This window comes from Ischnura elegans, chromosome 4, assembly GCF_921293095.1.
Source record: "Ischnura elegans chromosome 4, ioIscEleg1.1, whole genome shotgun sequence".
Classification (NCBI taxonomy): domain Eukaryota; kingdom Metazoa; phylum Arthropoda; class Insecta; order Odonata; family Coenagrionidae; genus Ischnura; species Ischnura elegans.
In genome coordinates, this window is record NC_060249.1 from 51,907,800 (window position 1) to 51,925,851 (window position 18,052).

At 34.7% G+C, this 18,052-nt stretch overlaps 1 protein-coding gene across 11 annotated transcripts in view; it reads left to right on the forward strand.

The window, feature by feature from the left end:
- Positions 1–18,052, forward strand: part of LOC124157454 (golgin subfamily A member 6-like protein 6) — a 58,848-nt gene that overhangs the window by 25,076 nt on the left and 15,720 nt on the right. For 3 of the 11 annotated variants that reach the window (XM_046532155.1, XM_046532156.1, XM_046532164.1), the window contains exons 2-18: positions 42–110; positions 210–278; positions 619–687; positions 827–895; positions 994–1,062; positions 6,969–7,040; positions 7,211–7,279; positions 7,759–7,827; positions 7,939–8,007; positions 10,376–10,465; positions 12,201–12,269; positions 12,691–12,759; positions 12,931–12,999; positions 13,410–13,475; positions 15,725–15,793; positions 15,913–15,984; positions 16,114–16,170. In XM_046532155.1, coding sequence (XP_046388111.1) covers positions 43–110; positions 210–278; positions 619–687; positions 827–895; positions 994–1,062; positions 6,969–7,040; positions 7,211–7,279; positions 7,759–7,827; positions 7,939–8,007; positions 10,376–10,465; positions 12,201–12,269; positions 12,691–12,759; positions 12,931–12,999; positions 13,410–13,475; positions 15,725–15,793; positions 15,913–15,984; positions 16,114–16,170 — 1,184 coding nt within the window. In that variant the 5' untranslated portion in view covers position 42. The remainder of the gene's footprint in view (positions 1–41; positions 111–209; positions 279–618; positions 688–826; positions 896–993; positions 1,063–6,968; positions 7,041–7,210; positions 7,280–7,758; positions 7,828–7,938; positions 8,008–10,375; positions 10,466–12,200; positions 12,270–12,690; positions 12,760–12,930; positions 13,000–13,409; positions 13,476–15,724; positions 15,794–15,912; positions 15,985–16,113; positions 16,171–18,052) is intronic. The other 8 variants (XM_046532157.1, XM_046532160.1, XM_046532161.1 and 5 more) reach the window with 8 other exon arrangements.

Below are 18,052 nucleotides of genomic sequence, written 5' to 3' on the forward strand. Positions count from 1 at the left end.
GGTTTGATATTGTGTGAGTACAATGATTTTTTTATTTTCAGGATGTCGAATAATCTGGACGTAGAAGTAATGGAACAGATGCAGACACAACCTGCATATGAGGAGTCAAGGTTAGTTTTTGATGAGACAAGCCTGAATATCTGGGTTTCTCATGAACAAGGTTTATGAATGTATTTGGTACTTGCCTGTAATTACGGTCTTATTTCCAGGATGTTAACGAATTCGGATGGGAAAGTCGTTAACGAGATACAAAAACCTATTGTCATTGGAGAATCAAGGTTAGATTTTTTGTAACACATGTCTTTACGTTCACAAAAATTCTCTTCACAATTATGACACTCATTCTATTTAAATTATCAATTATTGTCTGAGCAGAAATATCACTGAACAATCATTTTTACTTTTAAGTCATCCAAAGCTATCAATAATGAAATAAATCAAGATGCACTCAATACTTCACTACGCGGAGAGTCTAGGTTTGTTTAAATTTCATTCAAGAATTACCTATGTGAAAAATATAACTAAGAGCGTACATATTTTTGCATTGTTGGTGGTACGAAATTGGATAGGTTAGTGAGGATATTTTGAGCTTCAAAGTAAATAATATCTCATTTTTAGAACCCTGGAAAATTTAGATGGAAAAGTCATTGAGGAGTTGAAAAAACCTTCTGCAGATGGGGAGTTGAGGTTAGTTTTTCTGTATTCCAAGTCTTTACGTTCTCAAAAAATCATTTCCAAATGTATACGCTCCATTTATTTCTCCAAATTATCGATGTCTTTCTGACAAGTGAGATCAATGAAAATCTACGATTCATTTTCTTCTTAGGGCGTCCAAAAATGAAAGTAATGAAATAATCGAAGAGATACTCAATGCTGCAGAACATGGAGAATCAAGGTCTGTATTTGTTACAGTGGAGTATTTACTTCAGGGAAAAATTTCTTTTAACTACTTGTTGACTCTGCCTTATTTCGTGATTACCTTATTTTCTCCAGGATGCCCACTAAATTGGAAGTACAAGTCACGGAAGATCCAGGAAAAACTCTTGTTGATAGAGAGCCAAGGTTTGTTTCGCTGAGTGCCTCATCACAAATCCCTTTTAAATTACTTTTTATCTATTTTTAATTAATGATGCTTTCACAAGATACGTTGTTCAATGAGTTGAAGAAAAAGGCGTGATGCTTGATGATGGCCACTTCCAGCCGGATATTTTTGGCTTCATTTGTTTCAAATTTTCATGAGGCGACTCATTCTCCAAATCCAGCAGTAGCAGCATTGGCTTTTTTTGGATGCATCGGCAACTGAGGTCATTAATACCACACCTTCTATCGAGTGATATTGATCTAGAAACGAAGATTTATATTGTATATTATAATCGTTTATTACAGAAACCTCACAACCAACAATTAGTAATTTTTAGGGAAATCAAGAAAAAAATTTACTCTCTCCTGTGATGTAGGGGTAACTGCACCAAACGAATAATATGATGCTTAGTCTAAAGCCTTAAAAATGGTCGCTATTGTGTAGTTTCTGCAACAAACTATACATTTAAAATTGTAGATTCACAATGCACTAAAAAGTCAAAATCGAAAAAATGTGTGTAACAGGGTTTCTGTAATAAACGATTCGATTAAAACAAATATTGCGGGTTAGCAATTTTTTACATTTTATTCATAAGTCCAATAATTAAAAAAAGGGTGAATCACGAGTTACGTGATAGAGATAGCCTCGGAAAATGAATTCCAGCCCTCTTGAAATTCCTATTTTATTGCGTGCATCGCGATATTTGTCACACACTGTCAGAAGATGGCGCAAGGTAATAGGGCAGTCGCCCTTATCACAGACAGGGGGGGCATTTCTCAGCGGTGAATAGTTTGGAGAGTAGGTCAGGGCTAGTTAAATTAAAAATTTGAAATATTTTTTCCTCCTTTCTTGTATTACATAAATTTTTACTTGGAAAGGCATGTCTTCCGAGTATTTAGTTTATATTACTTCCAAGAACTATACACTGATATATTATAATTATTATTATTATTTGCAAGGGTTAAATATTTCATGGAAGTACTGAAATATAATATATGATACTATATCGAAAGGTATTTTCAATGAGATACATCGTGTCTGTAAAATCACGTGTTATCACTCATTGTCAGTGGACTTGAATACGTACATTTTGGGGACTCGTTATTGAGAAACTAACGCCTGAATCATACGATCATTTTCTTTCGCCGCGAAAAGTTTTCACTTTTCGTGACCGGAAAAGTCATCGCTTGAGTGATCATTTTTCTGAATCACACGGTCCCTCCCGCCGCACAGTGGGCTAGAATCGAAAAAAGCTGGCCAAAACCTCAAAATCGATTTGTTTGAGCTAGGAAGTTGAAACTTCGCATACACATTCTTAAATAAATTGTGCATTACTACCCAGATTATTTTGGTCCTGTGTTTTCACTTTAACAATATATGTGAGGTCAAAGTTGAGCAAATTTAGCGAAAAACGACCACCCTCGAATTTTTCTGAAAATTGCCGACTTTATCCTCGTGCAGTGGTTTTATAAATAGTTTTATCGAATAAACTGTTATACCATCTTAATTGGCACTTTTTATTCTTTCATTTGAATGGTTTTTAAAGATTTTGTTTCATCAATAACCATAGATACATAACAAAATGGCGGAGCCTGTTTTCAACCCATTTTTTTTACATACACGTAGAAAAAAAGTAGACATTGTCACCGGCTTACACTAAGTAACTTATATCATGTCGTTCTTTGAAGTTTCTATATTGTGAATCTAAAGTCAAACCTTGCACCAATTTGCAACCCCGAATTTTAAATCGTTTTTTCGAACGCACGGACGACTCCGGTTCTGGCCGGCGGCGGCGGAGAGTACGGCGACGCGGCAAGCGGGTGGATGCAATATGGTCTCATTCACTTTTATGTGTGGATAACAGATATATCAGTGACAGAAAATAATCACCAGAAAGTAAAATTAATAAATATTGCTACGAGTGACTCTCATTATGCAATCGCTGGGCACTGCAAGAGGTACACTGAAAGGTTTCTTTCGTTGAGTGCATTCCGTGGAGAATGGACTTAAATCGCGTGCTTTAAGTGGGGAAACGGACTCTTTTACTAACTAATAAACTTTTTAACAATAACAATTAATATATTCCTTAAAAGTGATGGAAAACGGCTCAATACAGTACTTCATTTTGCTGAATTTTCCCAAATCAAGTACTGTCTTGGTGCTTGAAGAGTTCATTATTCTTATACAGTAAGGTTATTTAGTTTATATTCTTGATTTAAAGCAATTAATAACTATTCCTTATGCAGCACAATTTACATGTTGCTCTGGTTTAGCCAGTGCAGATGGACGTCAATTCATGTTTTCAGGGTTGTATCGAGAGAACGAATAGGAGGAAAACGAATGCAAAAGGAAGATACAGTGACCATCCTCGGAGGCAAGAAGAAGTCTTGCTAAGTGGACAAAATGCAACCCCAAGTATTATGTTATGTCAGATTAAGAGGCCCTCTCACAAAGTAATTGTTTCCATGCAGCTCACACAATTTCGGTGTCTTCGAAAATCTGAAATGCCAGGGATATAATATTAACCCCAGCGATGAGAGAGTGACGCGAGCATATGATTTCATTTACCCGAGTGAAATAATTGTAGCAGAGGTTACATAAGAAGTTTCCAAAAATGGTTCTGCATCTTACTGCGACTCGAATCTTAACGTGCATTTCCACAGATCCAAGTTTCGCGTCGAATATAAAGTGCACTTTAATTTGCAAACACGGCTTTGACAGCAGTTAGGACATGCGCAATATAATCGCACGTGAGAACGAGGGCCTATGTCTCATGAATTATTGCTCGTGAGCACCTTTGTGCCTTCTTGTTTAGGTAAAAAATGCTGTTCGTTTGGCGAAGCATGAAAGAGGCACGAGTATTCAAAAGCCATCACAATTATTCTAGATTTCCTCTCCAAATAATTTAATTTTCTCTCTCTCTTACTGGCGCTTTAAAAACAATTTTGCTATGCCACCAACCGTACATAAGGTCTTCATTCACGGAGCTGACATTGCAAAAGAGTCCATTCTTAATTGCGACAACTGTCAGGGGAAGCAATATAGGCACGGTATAAGGACGTGAGAAAGTTCCGTGAATGGTTGACTAGAAAAATGGCACGAGTGGCCACAAATAGGGATTTATTCCGAAGACAACTCCTAATGTCATAACTGATAATGACAAAAATTACGCCAATTAAACTGGAGGAAACACACAGCTTGCCGAAAAATGTAATGGATCTGTTTTTGAAAAAGGAAAACTATGCTTTAGCTCAGACAATGAAAGTGATAAAAACTCGTCAGATCGTGAATGAAAAACAGTAATCTTTTATTGCTGACAGTGCTAATTGCAGTATGTTAGTTGGGAAAAGTGTAAATTGTGTTGCTTTTGTTTGTGTTATGTTTGTATGGTAAAATATTTCTGAAAAATAACCATTTTGTCAGCAGCGCAGTTTATTAAGAATAATGACGTCGATATATAGGTATGAGATTTAAATCAATACTTTAAATTGAGCATAAGACATAGATTAAAATGAACTGTATTTCTTAGAAAGAATAAATTATTCGATGTGAGTAATATGCCTTCCGAAACTTTTAAAGCTAGCAGGAGTTCAAACCAAAAACAAGTTCGAAGGGCTCGGCACTACAACAATACTATAAAACGACCGTTGTCAGAAGGCCTTTAAATATGTATGGCAGGTTAGGAAGTGGAGGCCATGGATCATCGAGGGCTCTTGCCTAGAAATAGAGCTTGTTAGTTAGTAAAAGAGTCCGTTTCCCCACTTAAAGCACGCGATTTAAGTCCATTCTCCACGGAATGCACTCAACGAAAGAAACCTTTCAGTGTACCTCTTGCAGTGCCCAGCGATTGCATAATGAGAGTCACTCGTAGCAATATTTATTAATTTTACTTTCTGGTGATTATTTTCTGTCACTGATATATCTGTTATCCACACATAAAAGTGAATGAGACCATATTGCATCCACCCGCTTGCCGCGTCGCCGTACTCTCCGCCGCCGCCGGCCAGAACCGGAGTCGTCCGTGCGTTCGAAAAAACGATTTAAAATTCGGGGTTGCAAATTGGTGCAAGGTTTGACTTTAGATTCACAATATAGAAACTTCAAAGAACGACATGATATAAGTTACTTAGTGTAAGCCGGTGACAATGTCTACTTTTTTTCTACGTGTATGTAAAAAAAATGGGTTGAAAACAGGCTCCGCCATTTTGTTATGTATCTATGGTTATTGATGAAACAAAATCTTTAAAAACCATTCAAATGAAAGAATAAAAAGTGCCAATTAAGATGGTATAACAGTTTATTCGATAAAACTATTTATAAAACCACTGCACGAGGATAAAGTCGGCAATTTTCAGAAAAATTCGAGGGTGGTCGTTTTTCGCTAAATTTGCTCAACTTTGACCTCACATATATTGTTAAAGTGAAAACACAGGACCAAAATAATCTGGGTAGTAATGCACAATTTATTTAAGAATGTGTATGCGAAGTTTCAACTTCCTAGCTCAAACAAATCGATTTTGAGGTTTTGGCCAGCTTTTTTCGATTCTAGCCCACTGTGCGCCGTCGCCTTTCGCATCCCTTCCGATATCACAGCTCGTTGTCACAGGCCCGCATCACGAAAATTTATAGCGTGTTTGTTTATCTATGTCGTTCCCACGATTGTCAAACGTTGCGCAGCAATCGCTCCATACGGGAATGCGTTCCGATTGGCTGATATGGGGTTTTAGTGACGGTTTTAGCGACTGAAAAAGCAACTGTACGAGTGACGAAAAGAAGTGATGGGAATCATCATTGGAGTGATCGCGAAAAACAATTGCCGGCGACGATCATTTGCGAGTGATCACTCGAGTGATCGCTGGAGTGATCACTCAAAAATGACGGATCAAATGATCGTGTAATCAGGCTTAGTGAAGAATCCGAGGAAAGGAGCTAATTGCATATAAAGGTATTAAAAATATGATAAAACATGGTACTAAATTAACATGATAGCTGGGAAAAGTGCTATCTACCAAGTTATTGAAAAAATAATTTTTTCGGCTCAAAAAGAACGAAAGAAGTTTTTTGTCATAAGTTTTAAACGTTTCGTTTTTTTTTTAAAGTGCTTATCTCTAGCTAGGGGCACAGTGTCCAATTGTCAGACGGGTTACGATGATTTTCTTCTTTGTGACTGCCAAGCTAACGGTCATATCCTCCAAATAACATGACTACAGATACGTGAAAATACCACTTTCATTTTAATTTTATAGCAATTTCAATTACAGTTTATAGCATTTTGTCGCATCTATTTTTTTATTTATTTTCATAATGTAGCATTAGTAGTAGACGACAAAGTGTGACGAAACACAGTTATTTGAAAAAATACGGAATAGTTTAAATAATTATGAATCCATAAATGCCTGAATTTGATTGTACGCCTGGAAAACCATCGATATTTTTTCACCGAAGAAAATGTTCAGTCTTCTATTGGCAACATTTCTAACTAAGATTTGTCCATCGGAAGAAAACTGGGTGAGCATCACCCAGAAAAATAATTTTCTCGGCTACTGCTTTCTTGTATAGGTGTACATAAGGTTTTAAAAACATATTTATCGATGCACTGTTCTCTTATTCATAAATTAGAATGTCAAAAAATTTGGACGAAGAAGTAAATACAGAGATAAAAAAAACTTCGCTGGATGAAGGGCTTGGTCATATTAATTTAGTACCTACCATGAATCTAATACTCATTTTTTAAATATCTATGGTTTTGGTCATTTCAACGAATTTTAAGTCTCTCGAGTATTTTTATTCTATTTAATTCACAATTTTCAATACTTTACCAATACTTAAGATATATATAAATACATGTATTCATTTTTCTCTTATGAGCTAAAATCTTTCTCCCCAGGGTGACAAATAATTTGGAAGAAAAAGTGATCGAACCAACAGAGAATACACACCTTCCACACAATGGGGAGAGGTAAGTTTTTCAATGAGCTGCTGTCGCGTCTAAATGAAAAACTAATGTACAAAGTACCTAATATAATGGCCTAAAGTCTACCAATTCAATTTTCTGTTTAGATAATTCTTACGTATGCATTTTGCAAGGTTTGTTACAACTTCCTTCATTTCCTGCAATAACTTTTTCAGAGAATCAATCAATCCGAGGGGAGAAATGCCTGAACAGATACAGAGTGTTTCTGGGAAAGAGGAAGTAAAGTAAGATTATTAGCCAGTAAATGCTTTGTCACAATAAAAAACCCATCATAATTAACATATCTTTCAAATTCCAATTTCTGATATTCGTGTAAGGTTTGATATGCTTCTCAGGACTTCACATTCTATTCCTAGATTACAAAAAAATTAAGATGAAAAATGATTAATTGAATTATTAATTAATTAGTATTATAATTTAATAAATTAATTTTTTTATAGTACCTATCTCTAGCTCAGGGTACAGTGCTCAATTGTCAGCAGGGTTACGATGATTTTCGTCTTTGTGACTGCCAAGCTGACGGTCATATTCTCCAAATACCATGACATACCTTCCAAGTATGGAATTGCTATTATATTGAATTATTATTAATCATCATTTATTGCATTATTAGTGATGAAGGCGAATGATTTCGATTATTGCGTAAAATATTACGTAGTTTTCCTCACATATGAAAATTATTATTTATCATGCTTCTTTACAGGATATCAGAAAGTCCGATTGAAGTTGCAAATCAACAGATACAGAAATCTTCGGTGCAAGAAGAGTCAAAGTTAGTTGATGTTTTGAACGAATTCTTTACGTCGAGCTAATATTTTTAGATGGTTAAAAATGCTTTAGCAGAAACTACCTACCCTCATTATGCTTCAAAATACTTTTTCAGATTCCCAAAGAATACAAATGAAGGAGCAACTGAAGAAATAAAAAGTCACAGTTTGCATGAGGAATCAAGGTTGGTTTCTTTTAAGCTTTGCAATTACTTCGCACAAAAAACTCGCGTCAAATTATTTATCAATGGAAATAGGATGCGCTGCTGGGATACATAGCCTCCCTCTCGCTTCGAAATACCCTCATCTTCTAGACTCCTCCTCAGCTACCCAATTGGCTAAATTTAAAATTTTAAAAATAGAATTAACGCAGAAATGTGCATAGATAAAAAATGTTGCTTTACCATAACATTGAAACAATATTAAAGTTATTATTAACATAAATATTAACCAATAAATTGCACAACTTTTATTCAAAAATAAAAATACGAACATCATTAAGTTATATAGCAGTGCTCTGTAGTGCTCTTATATAGTTATATTATTGTAGCCACAACTCTCGGCTATCAAAACAAAAAAAAATTAACCGCCCCAACCCGCCCCTTCGTGAATTAATGAAGAAATACGTAAGTAACCTCTAACCGTATGGACGCCGAAGCGCGCAGCTCGTTGACACGTTGCATGAAAGAGGGGGCACTTACTTCATAATCGGCGTAACAAAATGAGTTCTTTTGCATTAAATTGCCGCAACAAAGACTCAAGGCAAAGTATGTACAAAGTTAATGCTATAATATCTCGTCCAGTAAAGAATGATATCCCTAATGTAGTTTAACCACGTTGCATGCATGGATTCGTAATTTCGAATGCTGATTTGCAAGTGGCTTTCAGAATGTAAGTTAAAACCTGGCAGATCTGCAATACAAACGCTAAAAAATGGGTGGAGGAGCCGAAGAAGGAGAAGGACTTAAAAAGGAGCTAAGTTTAAACCGGCCAAAGCAGGTGTATGGTAGTAGTAATGACGACATCACAGCTCGAGAACTCTGAAATTTCCGCCAATAAAACAGGCCTCAATTTGGAGCTTCTTCAGAGATTTAATACTGTTTTACAAGCTGTCTTCTGGCTATAGAATAAATATAGATATCTGCGAAGTGCATTCTATCTAAACAGCACGGCTATTGTTGAATTATATCACTGGTTTTGCATGCCAACAATGTTTACCGTAAATACTGTTGCACGAAAGGAATGCCATACAAAATTCATTGTTACCAATCGGAAAAATGTCAGAGGAAGCGCAGGAAGCGTACAACAAATTGTTGAGGAAATTCAGGGAAGATTTTACCCGAAAGTGCTCGAGGAAAAAAACTGTAGTGGACTTCGTCGTGAGATTGATGTTACATTCCGACTCGATTAATGAAAGTCAGATTGTGATGCGGTCCAAGTCATCGACAGTTTTATGTTCCGGAGCCATGAATATTTTGTATGAATCCTACCTGATAGAATCAGGATCTTCATCGGAATCGGTAGACGATTCTTTGGATGGAACGAAGTCGGATTGAAATTTGTGTTTACGTTTACAAGCCTATGTGCGCAGCTCTTTTCATATTCAACGTAGAAAACCTACTATATAATAATGTGTGATGTAAATGTGTTTGTTAACTTTTTATATATTCTTAAAAAGACATTTAAGTTATTAGTTTTCATTTACTATTTAAAATAATAAGTGGGTTTATTCAATAATGCAGTTTTGTGCTTAGATAATTATTCATGGGACGAATTAGAGACGGATTATATTTAGTCTTTGCATTTTTTTAAGTGAGTGGTCGCGGGCCTGTTCATGTTTTACGCAGATTGACTGTTATTCAATAATGTTTTATAATTTCTTTGCTACCTTATTATGCTCCAGGATGTATTTTTAAGCCATAAGTATGAATACATGCTTATAACGTGTACAAACATTAAGATACATGTAGCAATATCCGAAATTAATTCGTTTAGAATGTTTGAAAATTAAAAATAGCCATAAAATGATATTTATTTAAAATAATTCATAAAATTATTAATCGGTTGCCTTAAAGCTTTGAAATGTTTTTCATATAATTTTCAAAATCAGTTTCATATTCGTAATATAATATAATTAAAAATATTCCCCCCTTTTTATTGGACATATGGAACAATTACTGTCTTATTTTAGCAAAAATTCCAATTTTTTGGCAAAATATAAATTTTCTTTATATTTCAATGTCATATTCGGAATTAGCGGCCTCGAAAACTGTTATATTCCAAATTTCAAACAAATTGCATGCTATTTAATAATTATAACCAACTTTTAAGCATTTGGCCCCACTGTGCGTCGGCCGAGATGGAGTTGGAGAACCTGACCTGGTGGAATGCCCGAATAACCTTCCAAAATGCGATACGCCGGGAGAGCCTGCGATTATTCTTCATTAATTACTTCTTTATCCACTTTATCGTTAAATAATGCTTTTAATCATTACATCCATTGAGATTCTTACTTACGTATTTATTTTTTTCCGTTTAACTGCTTATTTTCAGAATATCAACAACTCCAGATGAAGTAAATAGAAACACAGTTGAACAGACAGTTGATAAGATAGAAAACTCCTCAACACACAAGGACTCAGGGTAAGTCTATCATATGTTTTTATCTCAAGAAACACTCGTATTATTATGTTTTTAATTTATTCATACGGACACAGCCGGGGATTTCTCATTTTTTTAAAGCGCATGTCTTTCTATCATAATTAATGGAAGCAAAATTTTGTATTCAGGATTTTAAGCAATTTAAATGAAGTAATTGAAGTAATACAAACTCCTGCAGCACAAGAAGTGTCAATGTTAGTTTATCTGTTATATACATTGTTACTTTTCATAAGAAAATGCTCCTTAGTTGGATTTATTATGTAATTTATTGCCAGTTCATGATTTCTCAATGTGAATCATTAGTTATTTATAATGACTTACTATTTTTTATGTTTTGATAATGAATGAGAAGCACGTAGCAGAGGAATATCTTCTATATTATTTCTACTCTATAGATACCTTTTTCTCAACTTATACGCAACCAAACTCTAAAAATGAGATACCAAAATTCATAGAATTTATCAGAAAACATGCGACGGCATATCTTACTTCCTAAATATTGCTATTGTTTCATAAAATTGGTTTTTAAATAATAAAAAAAAGCAAAAAAAAACAAAAAACAAAAAAAACGGTAAATATTCCTGACGTTAACGGCGCACAAACTGATACATTTGTTCATTTGTAACAATGGGTGCTTTCCAATCACCTTGCGCAGATTAGCTCACATCGCAACAGATTAAAACACACTAGCGCAGACGAAAAATGGTGCAGGATGTGTTCCCATCTGTTTAGCGCAGATGACGTCACACCTGCGATTGGAACACGCTCTGAGCTAAACAGTTTAAAACAGACCAGCGCAGATACGCGATTGAAAAGCACCCAATATCTCGCATTCTTTAAATAACTTTTATCAAAATGCGGCTGATTCCACAAGTCCATTCAAGTCTCCTGTTGATACGTAAGTATGAGTCATCCTGTGCGTTTAACAGAGGATGGTGTAATTACTTCCAATGTTGCGTTTAAAGAGGTCCTCTGACCTCAATTTCTACATGAACATTCCAATTAAATTTGTACATAAGACCCTGCCTTTTTTCTACATTTTAAAATTAGAAACGCGCCTATCCCTCTGTGGACCTGCATTGAAAAGAGCGGGGGAAGCCCGCTGGGAGCGGGCGCGTCACGCTCGTCCTACAAATATTGTCATATTCTGGAAAGGACATTGAATTATTGCACGAATATATCCCAATAAATATATCTCAAGCAATGTTCTGCGAATATGCGAGGGCTTTTCATAGAATATACTACACCTCCGTCCTAAAAATATATTTCAAGGATAATATTTCTAAACATTGAAATCACTATTTGAACCTGGCTGAATGGGATATTTTTTGGAGTATAAATGCTTTAAAGACGTGCATAATAATCTCTAGTCTAAAAGTCAAGCTCATTCTAAAAATTATTGTGAAATATAATTTGCAAGCACTATCTATGGCGATTCCCAAATTCCCAAGTACGTTTTTAATAATATTATCGAATAAATGTATTGTACCAAACAAATAATATCGATATTGATAATACATGTATTGTACATTACTAATTATTGTCCTCTGCTTGAGATTCGTAATTTGCATGAATATTTGGGAATGACATTCAACAGTGCTTGCAAAATAGTTTATACAAATTGATGCGTAAGATGACAATATCATTAGAGATATGCCATGAGGTAGGAATATATCAAATCATTGCTAATTTCAATTCACTCAATTTCTATTTCCAGGTCGACCGAAAATCCCAACGACAATATAATTGATGAAATTAGCAATCCTCCTACACAAGAAAAGTCAAGGTTAGTGCTATGAAATCATGCACTAGATAAATCTCTTCAGGCATGATATCTAATATTTGAATTTTCATTGTGAAAGATTTCACAAAAAAGGAATTTTATAAAAGTTTATAATAAACTATGAAATCGGCCTTACTACTTTTAAGCGGTTAGAATAATTCAGATCCTACGGTTATTGGAATTCGGCAAACACTGTCCCTATGCGGGGATTGGAGTTATTTTAGCTGTACTCTCCCATTCGCAAACTGAAAATGAACATTTGGGAATGTAATTTTTTATCGAACTAATCTTCGGTGTTTATGACTATTCTCATCATCATAAGTAATAAAATTTACACTTCAGATGCACAATAAATAAAAGTGATTAATATGCTAAATTTTTATCAAATTTATTTCATAACTGAGCATGGTATTTCTCTTTAAAGTGGCATCTCCAATCCCGATCAAAAAGGAAGTGAGAATATACCAAAAACGTCCGTTCACGAAGAGCCAAGGTTAGTTGTATTCTACTTCAGTTCCTTAAGTGCTGTTAATAAGAAATTCAAATCGTATTCCTACCGTAGGAAATACGTTGCCAAGTCATTGAATGATTTTGGACTTTGAAATTATTATCCAGTTTTAAAGGTACAATTGTTATTACACTTGACTTTCCTCCTTCTTTATAGTGCGACCGCAAAACCCGCTGAAGAAGCGATTGAAGTGATTCAGAATACTTCTGAAAATGAACAATCAAAGTATGTAGCAATCCTTAGCGTCTAATATTGATATATTACGTTACACAGAATAATTCAGATCCACAAAATATTGATGTCTCATGAAACTCACAGATTCTGTAAAAATTGTAGATGCACCCTCAATGCCTTGTTCTTTCTTGCAACCTTCCTTGCTTTCTGTTTCCATAGTGACCATTAGTTCCGTTGAAAAAGCAAGGGAAAATATTCAGTCGAAATTTCCCACCGTGTCGGAACATCTAAGGCTAGTTTTATATCTAAGGCCTAAGCTGTGATATCTACGATGAATTTCTAAATTTTAATTTTACCTTTCATTTGAATTCCTAAATTTTCCAATACTATCTCATACATATCCATAGTAAATGCGTATCAAAATCTGGCTCTCTGAATTTCACCCACCTTATTATTTTCAGTGAGACTGGAAACCCCGATGCGGAGGTAATTGAAGGAACAAAAAATCCTGCCAAGGAAGAGAAAAAGTGAGTGCTTTTAGTTTGAGAATTTATTACGCATATTTCAGTATTTAAAAAATGATAGAAAATATATATTCTCGTATATTTATGAATATTTTAATTAATATATATTTTTGCGTATTTTTTACTGCATATATATTTCATCGATGTTCTCGTAAGAAGTCATAATTTTTGCATTATAGATAGGAAATATAATGAACATACAAAAGTGTATTTTATTATTTATTATTAAGTTCCACCAAATATCGCCTTCCAACCTTAAGCTGTGCATTATAGATAATTTCATATAATGCATTATTTTGAAAAAATATCATTAATTCATTAAACTCGGCCTCATGATTTTCATACCAAATTCTACTGGAGTCTTAATTGTGGAGAGTCTAGATTAAAATTGATTGTTTCAATTAAAAATTGAAGTATACGACATGCATGGTGTAACGTGTCAGACAGGTCTGCCAACAATCTCCCTGATTACCTCATTAACCAGTTGACGAAAAGGCTGTTCGATTTGTTTCAAGTAAGGACGCAAGGAATATGGCATGAAAATCATTTACAAGGAGACCAAAGTTATGCAAATATGTAGAGCACGGACGAGGCCTAATTAGTCCCACGTTTTTCCTATATTTTCATTCCTTCTAAATAAAAACTTTTATCAAGGCCCTCAAAATAGGCGTTCGTTTCAGTGATAACCTCTTGTTTCGACCCAATTCCTTTTCGTTCAGCCATTTATTCAGATTTGGAATCAGAAATTAGTCGCAGGGGGCTAAATAGTGTATATTAGATTTGATAGCAATTGGTAGCCTAATTTTTGTCATGTTGAGTACACACATATGCCCGCCCATAGTCTTGATGGAACAGAACTTTTTTCTTTTTCTAATGTGGTCGTTTTTCCTACATATCTATATATAGTATGAACGAAAGCTCTGAGTAATATTCGCCTGTGATCGTTTTACCCTTTTCAAGGTAATCTATGTAAATGACACCAAAAAATTGCGACCATGACCTTTTTGGCCTATAGAACCACTTTAGCTCTCTTCGGTGCACGTTCAACCGCAGATACCAATGATCTTGATTGTTGATTGGTCTTTGGTGTGCTGTGTTGGATCCATACTTCGTTTGCGGTTACGAAACGGCGCAAAAACTCGTTCGGATTGCGCCTGAACATCGCCAAACACTCCTTTCCAATGGTCATACGCAATCGCGGCACCCATAGCGCGGATGGCTTTTCCATGTCCACTAGTCATCTAAAATGTGATTTACCCGCTCATTTGAGATGCATCATCAGTCAACTCAAGCACTTTCATTCCTTGATCGTTCAGCATCATTCTATGGATTTTGCCGATCATTTCTTGCATGTAGATCTCTTTCGGGCGTACTGAACGTTCGACATCACTTGTACTGAATGATCGCAACGGAATTCGCTAAAACACTTCTTCACTACTGGTGCAGAGTTTTCATAGTGTTTATAAAGTCTTTTCTTGGTTTCAGTAACAGTTGTTTACGCAAAAAATTATGTTCAGTTAGCACACGAAATTCAATTCTTTCCATTTTCGTTAAAATTTTGAAGATTGTCTGATTTCAATTGCAGTAAAATGTAAACTAAACGGCAGAACTAGCTCAAAATTTCTCAGTTGTTTACTAATAGATGGTTACTAACGGGAGTGATGTTGTATTTATAGCTAATACGCGGGAAAAGCAAAATGCCATGGACTCATCAAACGACCCTCGTATTTCATACATCATTGCATACTGATTTTTAATTTTTGAGGGCCAAATAATTCAAATAAGACATGATGGAATATATACAAAAACGACCGTCAGGGTTAATTTATTGCAAGTTATGTCAATGCCTGTCCCAACAAAAGCTTTGAAAGTTCATCTAATTACATGTGAATGGGTGAAAAGTTGAGGGGTACAAGTGATTTCTTTTGTCTTTACAAAGTTAGGTACAGAAATTACGTATAGAAAACGATCGAGATCAATTAGATACTGCATTTGATTTTCCACTGGATGTCAGCACAGAACAGAGACTCACTCGTATCCCTTGGCAACCAAGTTTTTGTGTATTTCTTCCAACAATTAACTTTACGTAACTCTGTGGAGGAAAAAAAATCACATGTACCCCGTGGCTTCTCAACTCCTCATGTTTACATGGAAAGTTTATAGAAATAAGTTAAAGGAATACGACCTTGATTTTTAGCCAAATTCTTGCATTAACATATTTTTATCACTAAGAACTTACTTTTTACTTCTAGGGAGCCCATAAATACCAGTGAAGAAGAGATAACAGAGACGCAAAAAACTTTAGAACAACAGGAGTCAAGGTTGGTTTAAAAAAATGAGAAGTTCTTTGAAGAAAAAAGATCAGCGATTTTTAAGCTTTGATTCTTTTCAAAATAGATGGTATGTATTTTTTTAAATGAGCTGAATATATTTTTTTCAGCACTTCCACTATTCTAAAAGAAGGAAGGATTGAAGGAATTCAAACTGCGTCAGTTCCCCAGAGAGATACGAGGTTAATTTTATACCATAAGTCATTGCCAAAATGAAGAATGAATGATGAAGTTATCAATTACTTTTGTTTGAGGGTTTTTTCTTGCAGTTATCCCCGTGGTTATATTATAATTATCATTTTCATTTTCAGCGTACCCTTAGAGCTGATTAAGGAGGTGCAAAACCCATCTGATCATGAGCAGTCTAGGTAAGATTATTTTGCTATGCTATTTTTGCGTCTGAACTGTATCCATTATTATACTTGATTCTTCTGCACTGGAAGAGTCAAGGTGAGCTAAACATTTGCATGGAAGACTCTTCACTCACGATTGGATTTCATAGAATTTTTTTTAGTAATTTTGTCTTTAAATGTTCAGTTATTTATTATTGTTATTTTGTTACCTGAATAATTGATATCATCATATCATGAGTCAACAATAGTAAGATTGGCTTGACGCTTTTCTCCATCCCGCTCTCCTATTAGCTAACCTTTTCATTATGACGCATATAATCTCTTTTACATTCTTAATATTCATTCCAATGTCATTTCTCATTCTCGTCCGTCACTTGCCATTCTTACCGTCCAGATGTCCTAAGACGTATTTCATAATGGTGTAACAGGAAAAACCGGTAATAAATTTAGAAACTTTTATAAACTTGTGGAAGAAACAAAGTGTCTTTCATTAATTATTAATAAGTCCTAAGACGATTGCCATTATCATCCATCATGTCTAAGGCTACGGCCGACTAAGCTGCCCCGTCTTCTTCTCTGGGTTTTCACACTATTTTCTCCCACAGTTCTTAGCATTTGGTCATTACCGACTCGGTTGATCCATTTTTATCTTCATCATTCTTCGGTAATACCAACTTTTAAATGACTTGACTCTTGACTTTTCTGCTGCTACATCCAAGGCTTGTTCCTATCCAGAAAAATGCACAGTTAGTCCAGGAAATGAAGCTCAAAATAGTGCAAAACCCTGAAAATTTTTCAAACTGGATCAATTTGCATAAAAATTGGGAATTGGGCTAATCTTACCCTCTACTTCAAAATCTATACTATGCCAATGGGTACTTTTTATTTTTTAGGGGTGAAAACTACCAATAAAAGCAAAAAGTTAAAAAACTACATTTTAAAGCTTTATTTGGGTAAAATTTAGTTTGCATTGGTTGAATAATGATTTTTTATGATTCGAAACAATATTTAAGAATATTTCAACCCTTAAAAGTTAACGCTTTCTGCGTAAAAAAATTACTATAAAAAATATATAATTCGTCACACCGTTCTAATTTAAGAATACTGTTACTTAAAATATGTACTAATTTCATTTCGCAACTTTTCAACCCTTAAAAACCATCCCATATAACATCCCTCAATTCTTATGCTAAAGACTATTTTAATGTTTAGTAAGAAATTGTTTTAAAACAACTAAAAATGATGCCTAAGTTTTCCTCGAAGAATGCATAGTTTTTCCACTATTTGACATTGAATCTCTAAAATTTAGCGTTTCAAAACAAGCTATCAATTAAGAAGCCGTATCTCGGTTCCTATTGGTTGTCAAGGGATCATTAAAAAAATTTTCTTTGCTGACTTATAAGCTACAACTTTATAATCTACAGTTTTTTTTATTAATGCATATTTTTCAAGTTATTTGCGAAAAAACGATTAAAAACGTTGATTTTGTCGTCGAAAAACTGCAAATTTTACTCGCAAAGAACTCGAAAACGTTAATTTTACCAAAAATTTAAAGAACATTTTTTGTTTAAAGTTGGTTTTCCATCGATTCATATGATCAAAATGCTATTAAAAATGTCCACTCCCGAGATGGGGTGGAAACCACCCCCAGGGTAAAAGCGCCCGTCGGCATGATATTTATTTTGATCCTCGGTCTATTCCCTACCGATGCAATCGTTTCAGGCTTGATTTGGTGGAAGTTTGCTATATCCATGATGAAACACAAATGGTAATTTCTATACTATTTCATTCAACACCTACCTTGAAAATGACACAAAGTGTTGAAAATATGGTCGGTCGTTGAGTGTCAAATTAAATAGTGAGGAAATTACCATTTGTGATTCTATCATTGATATTC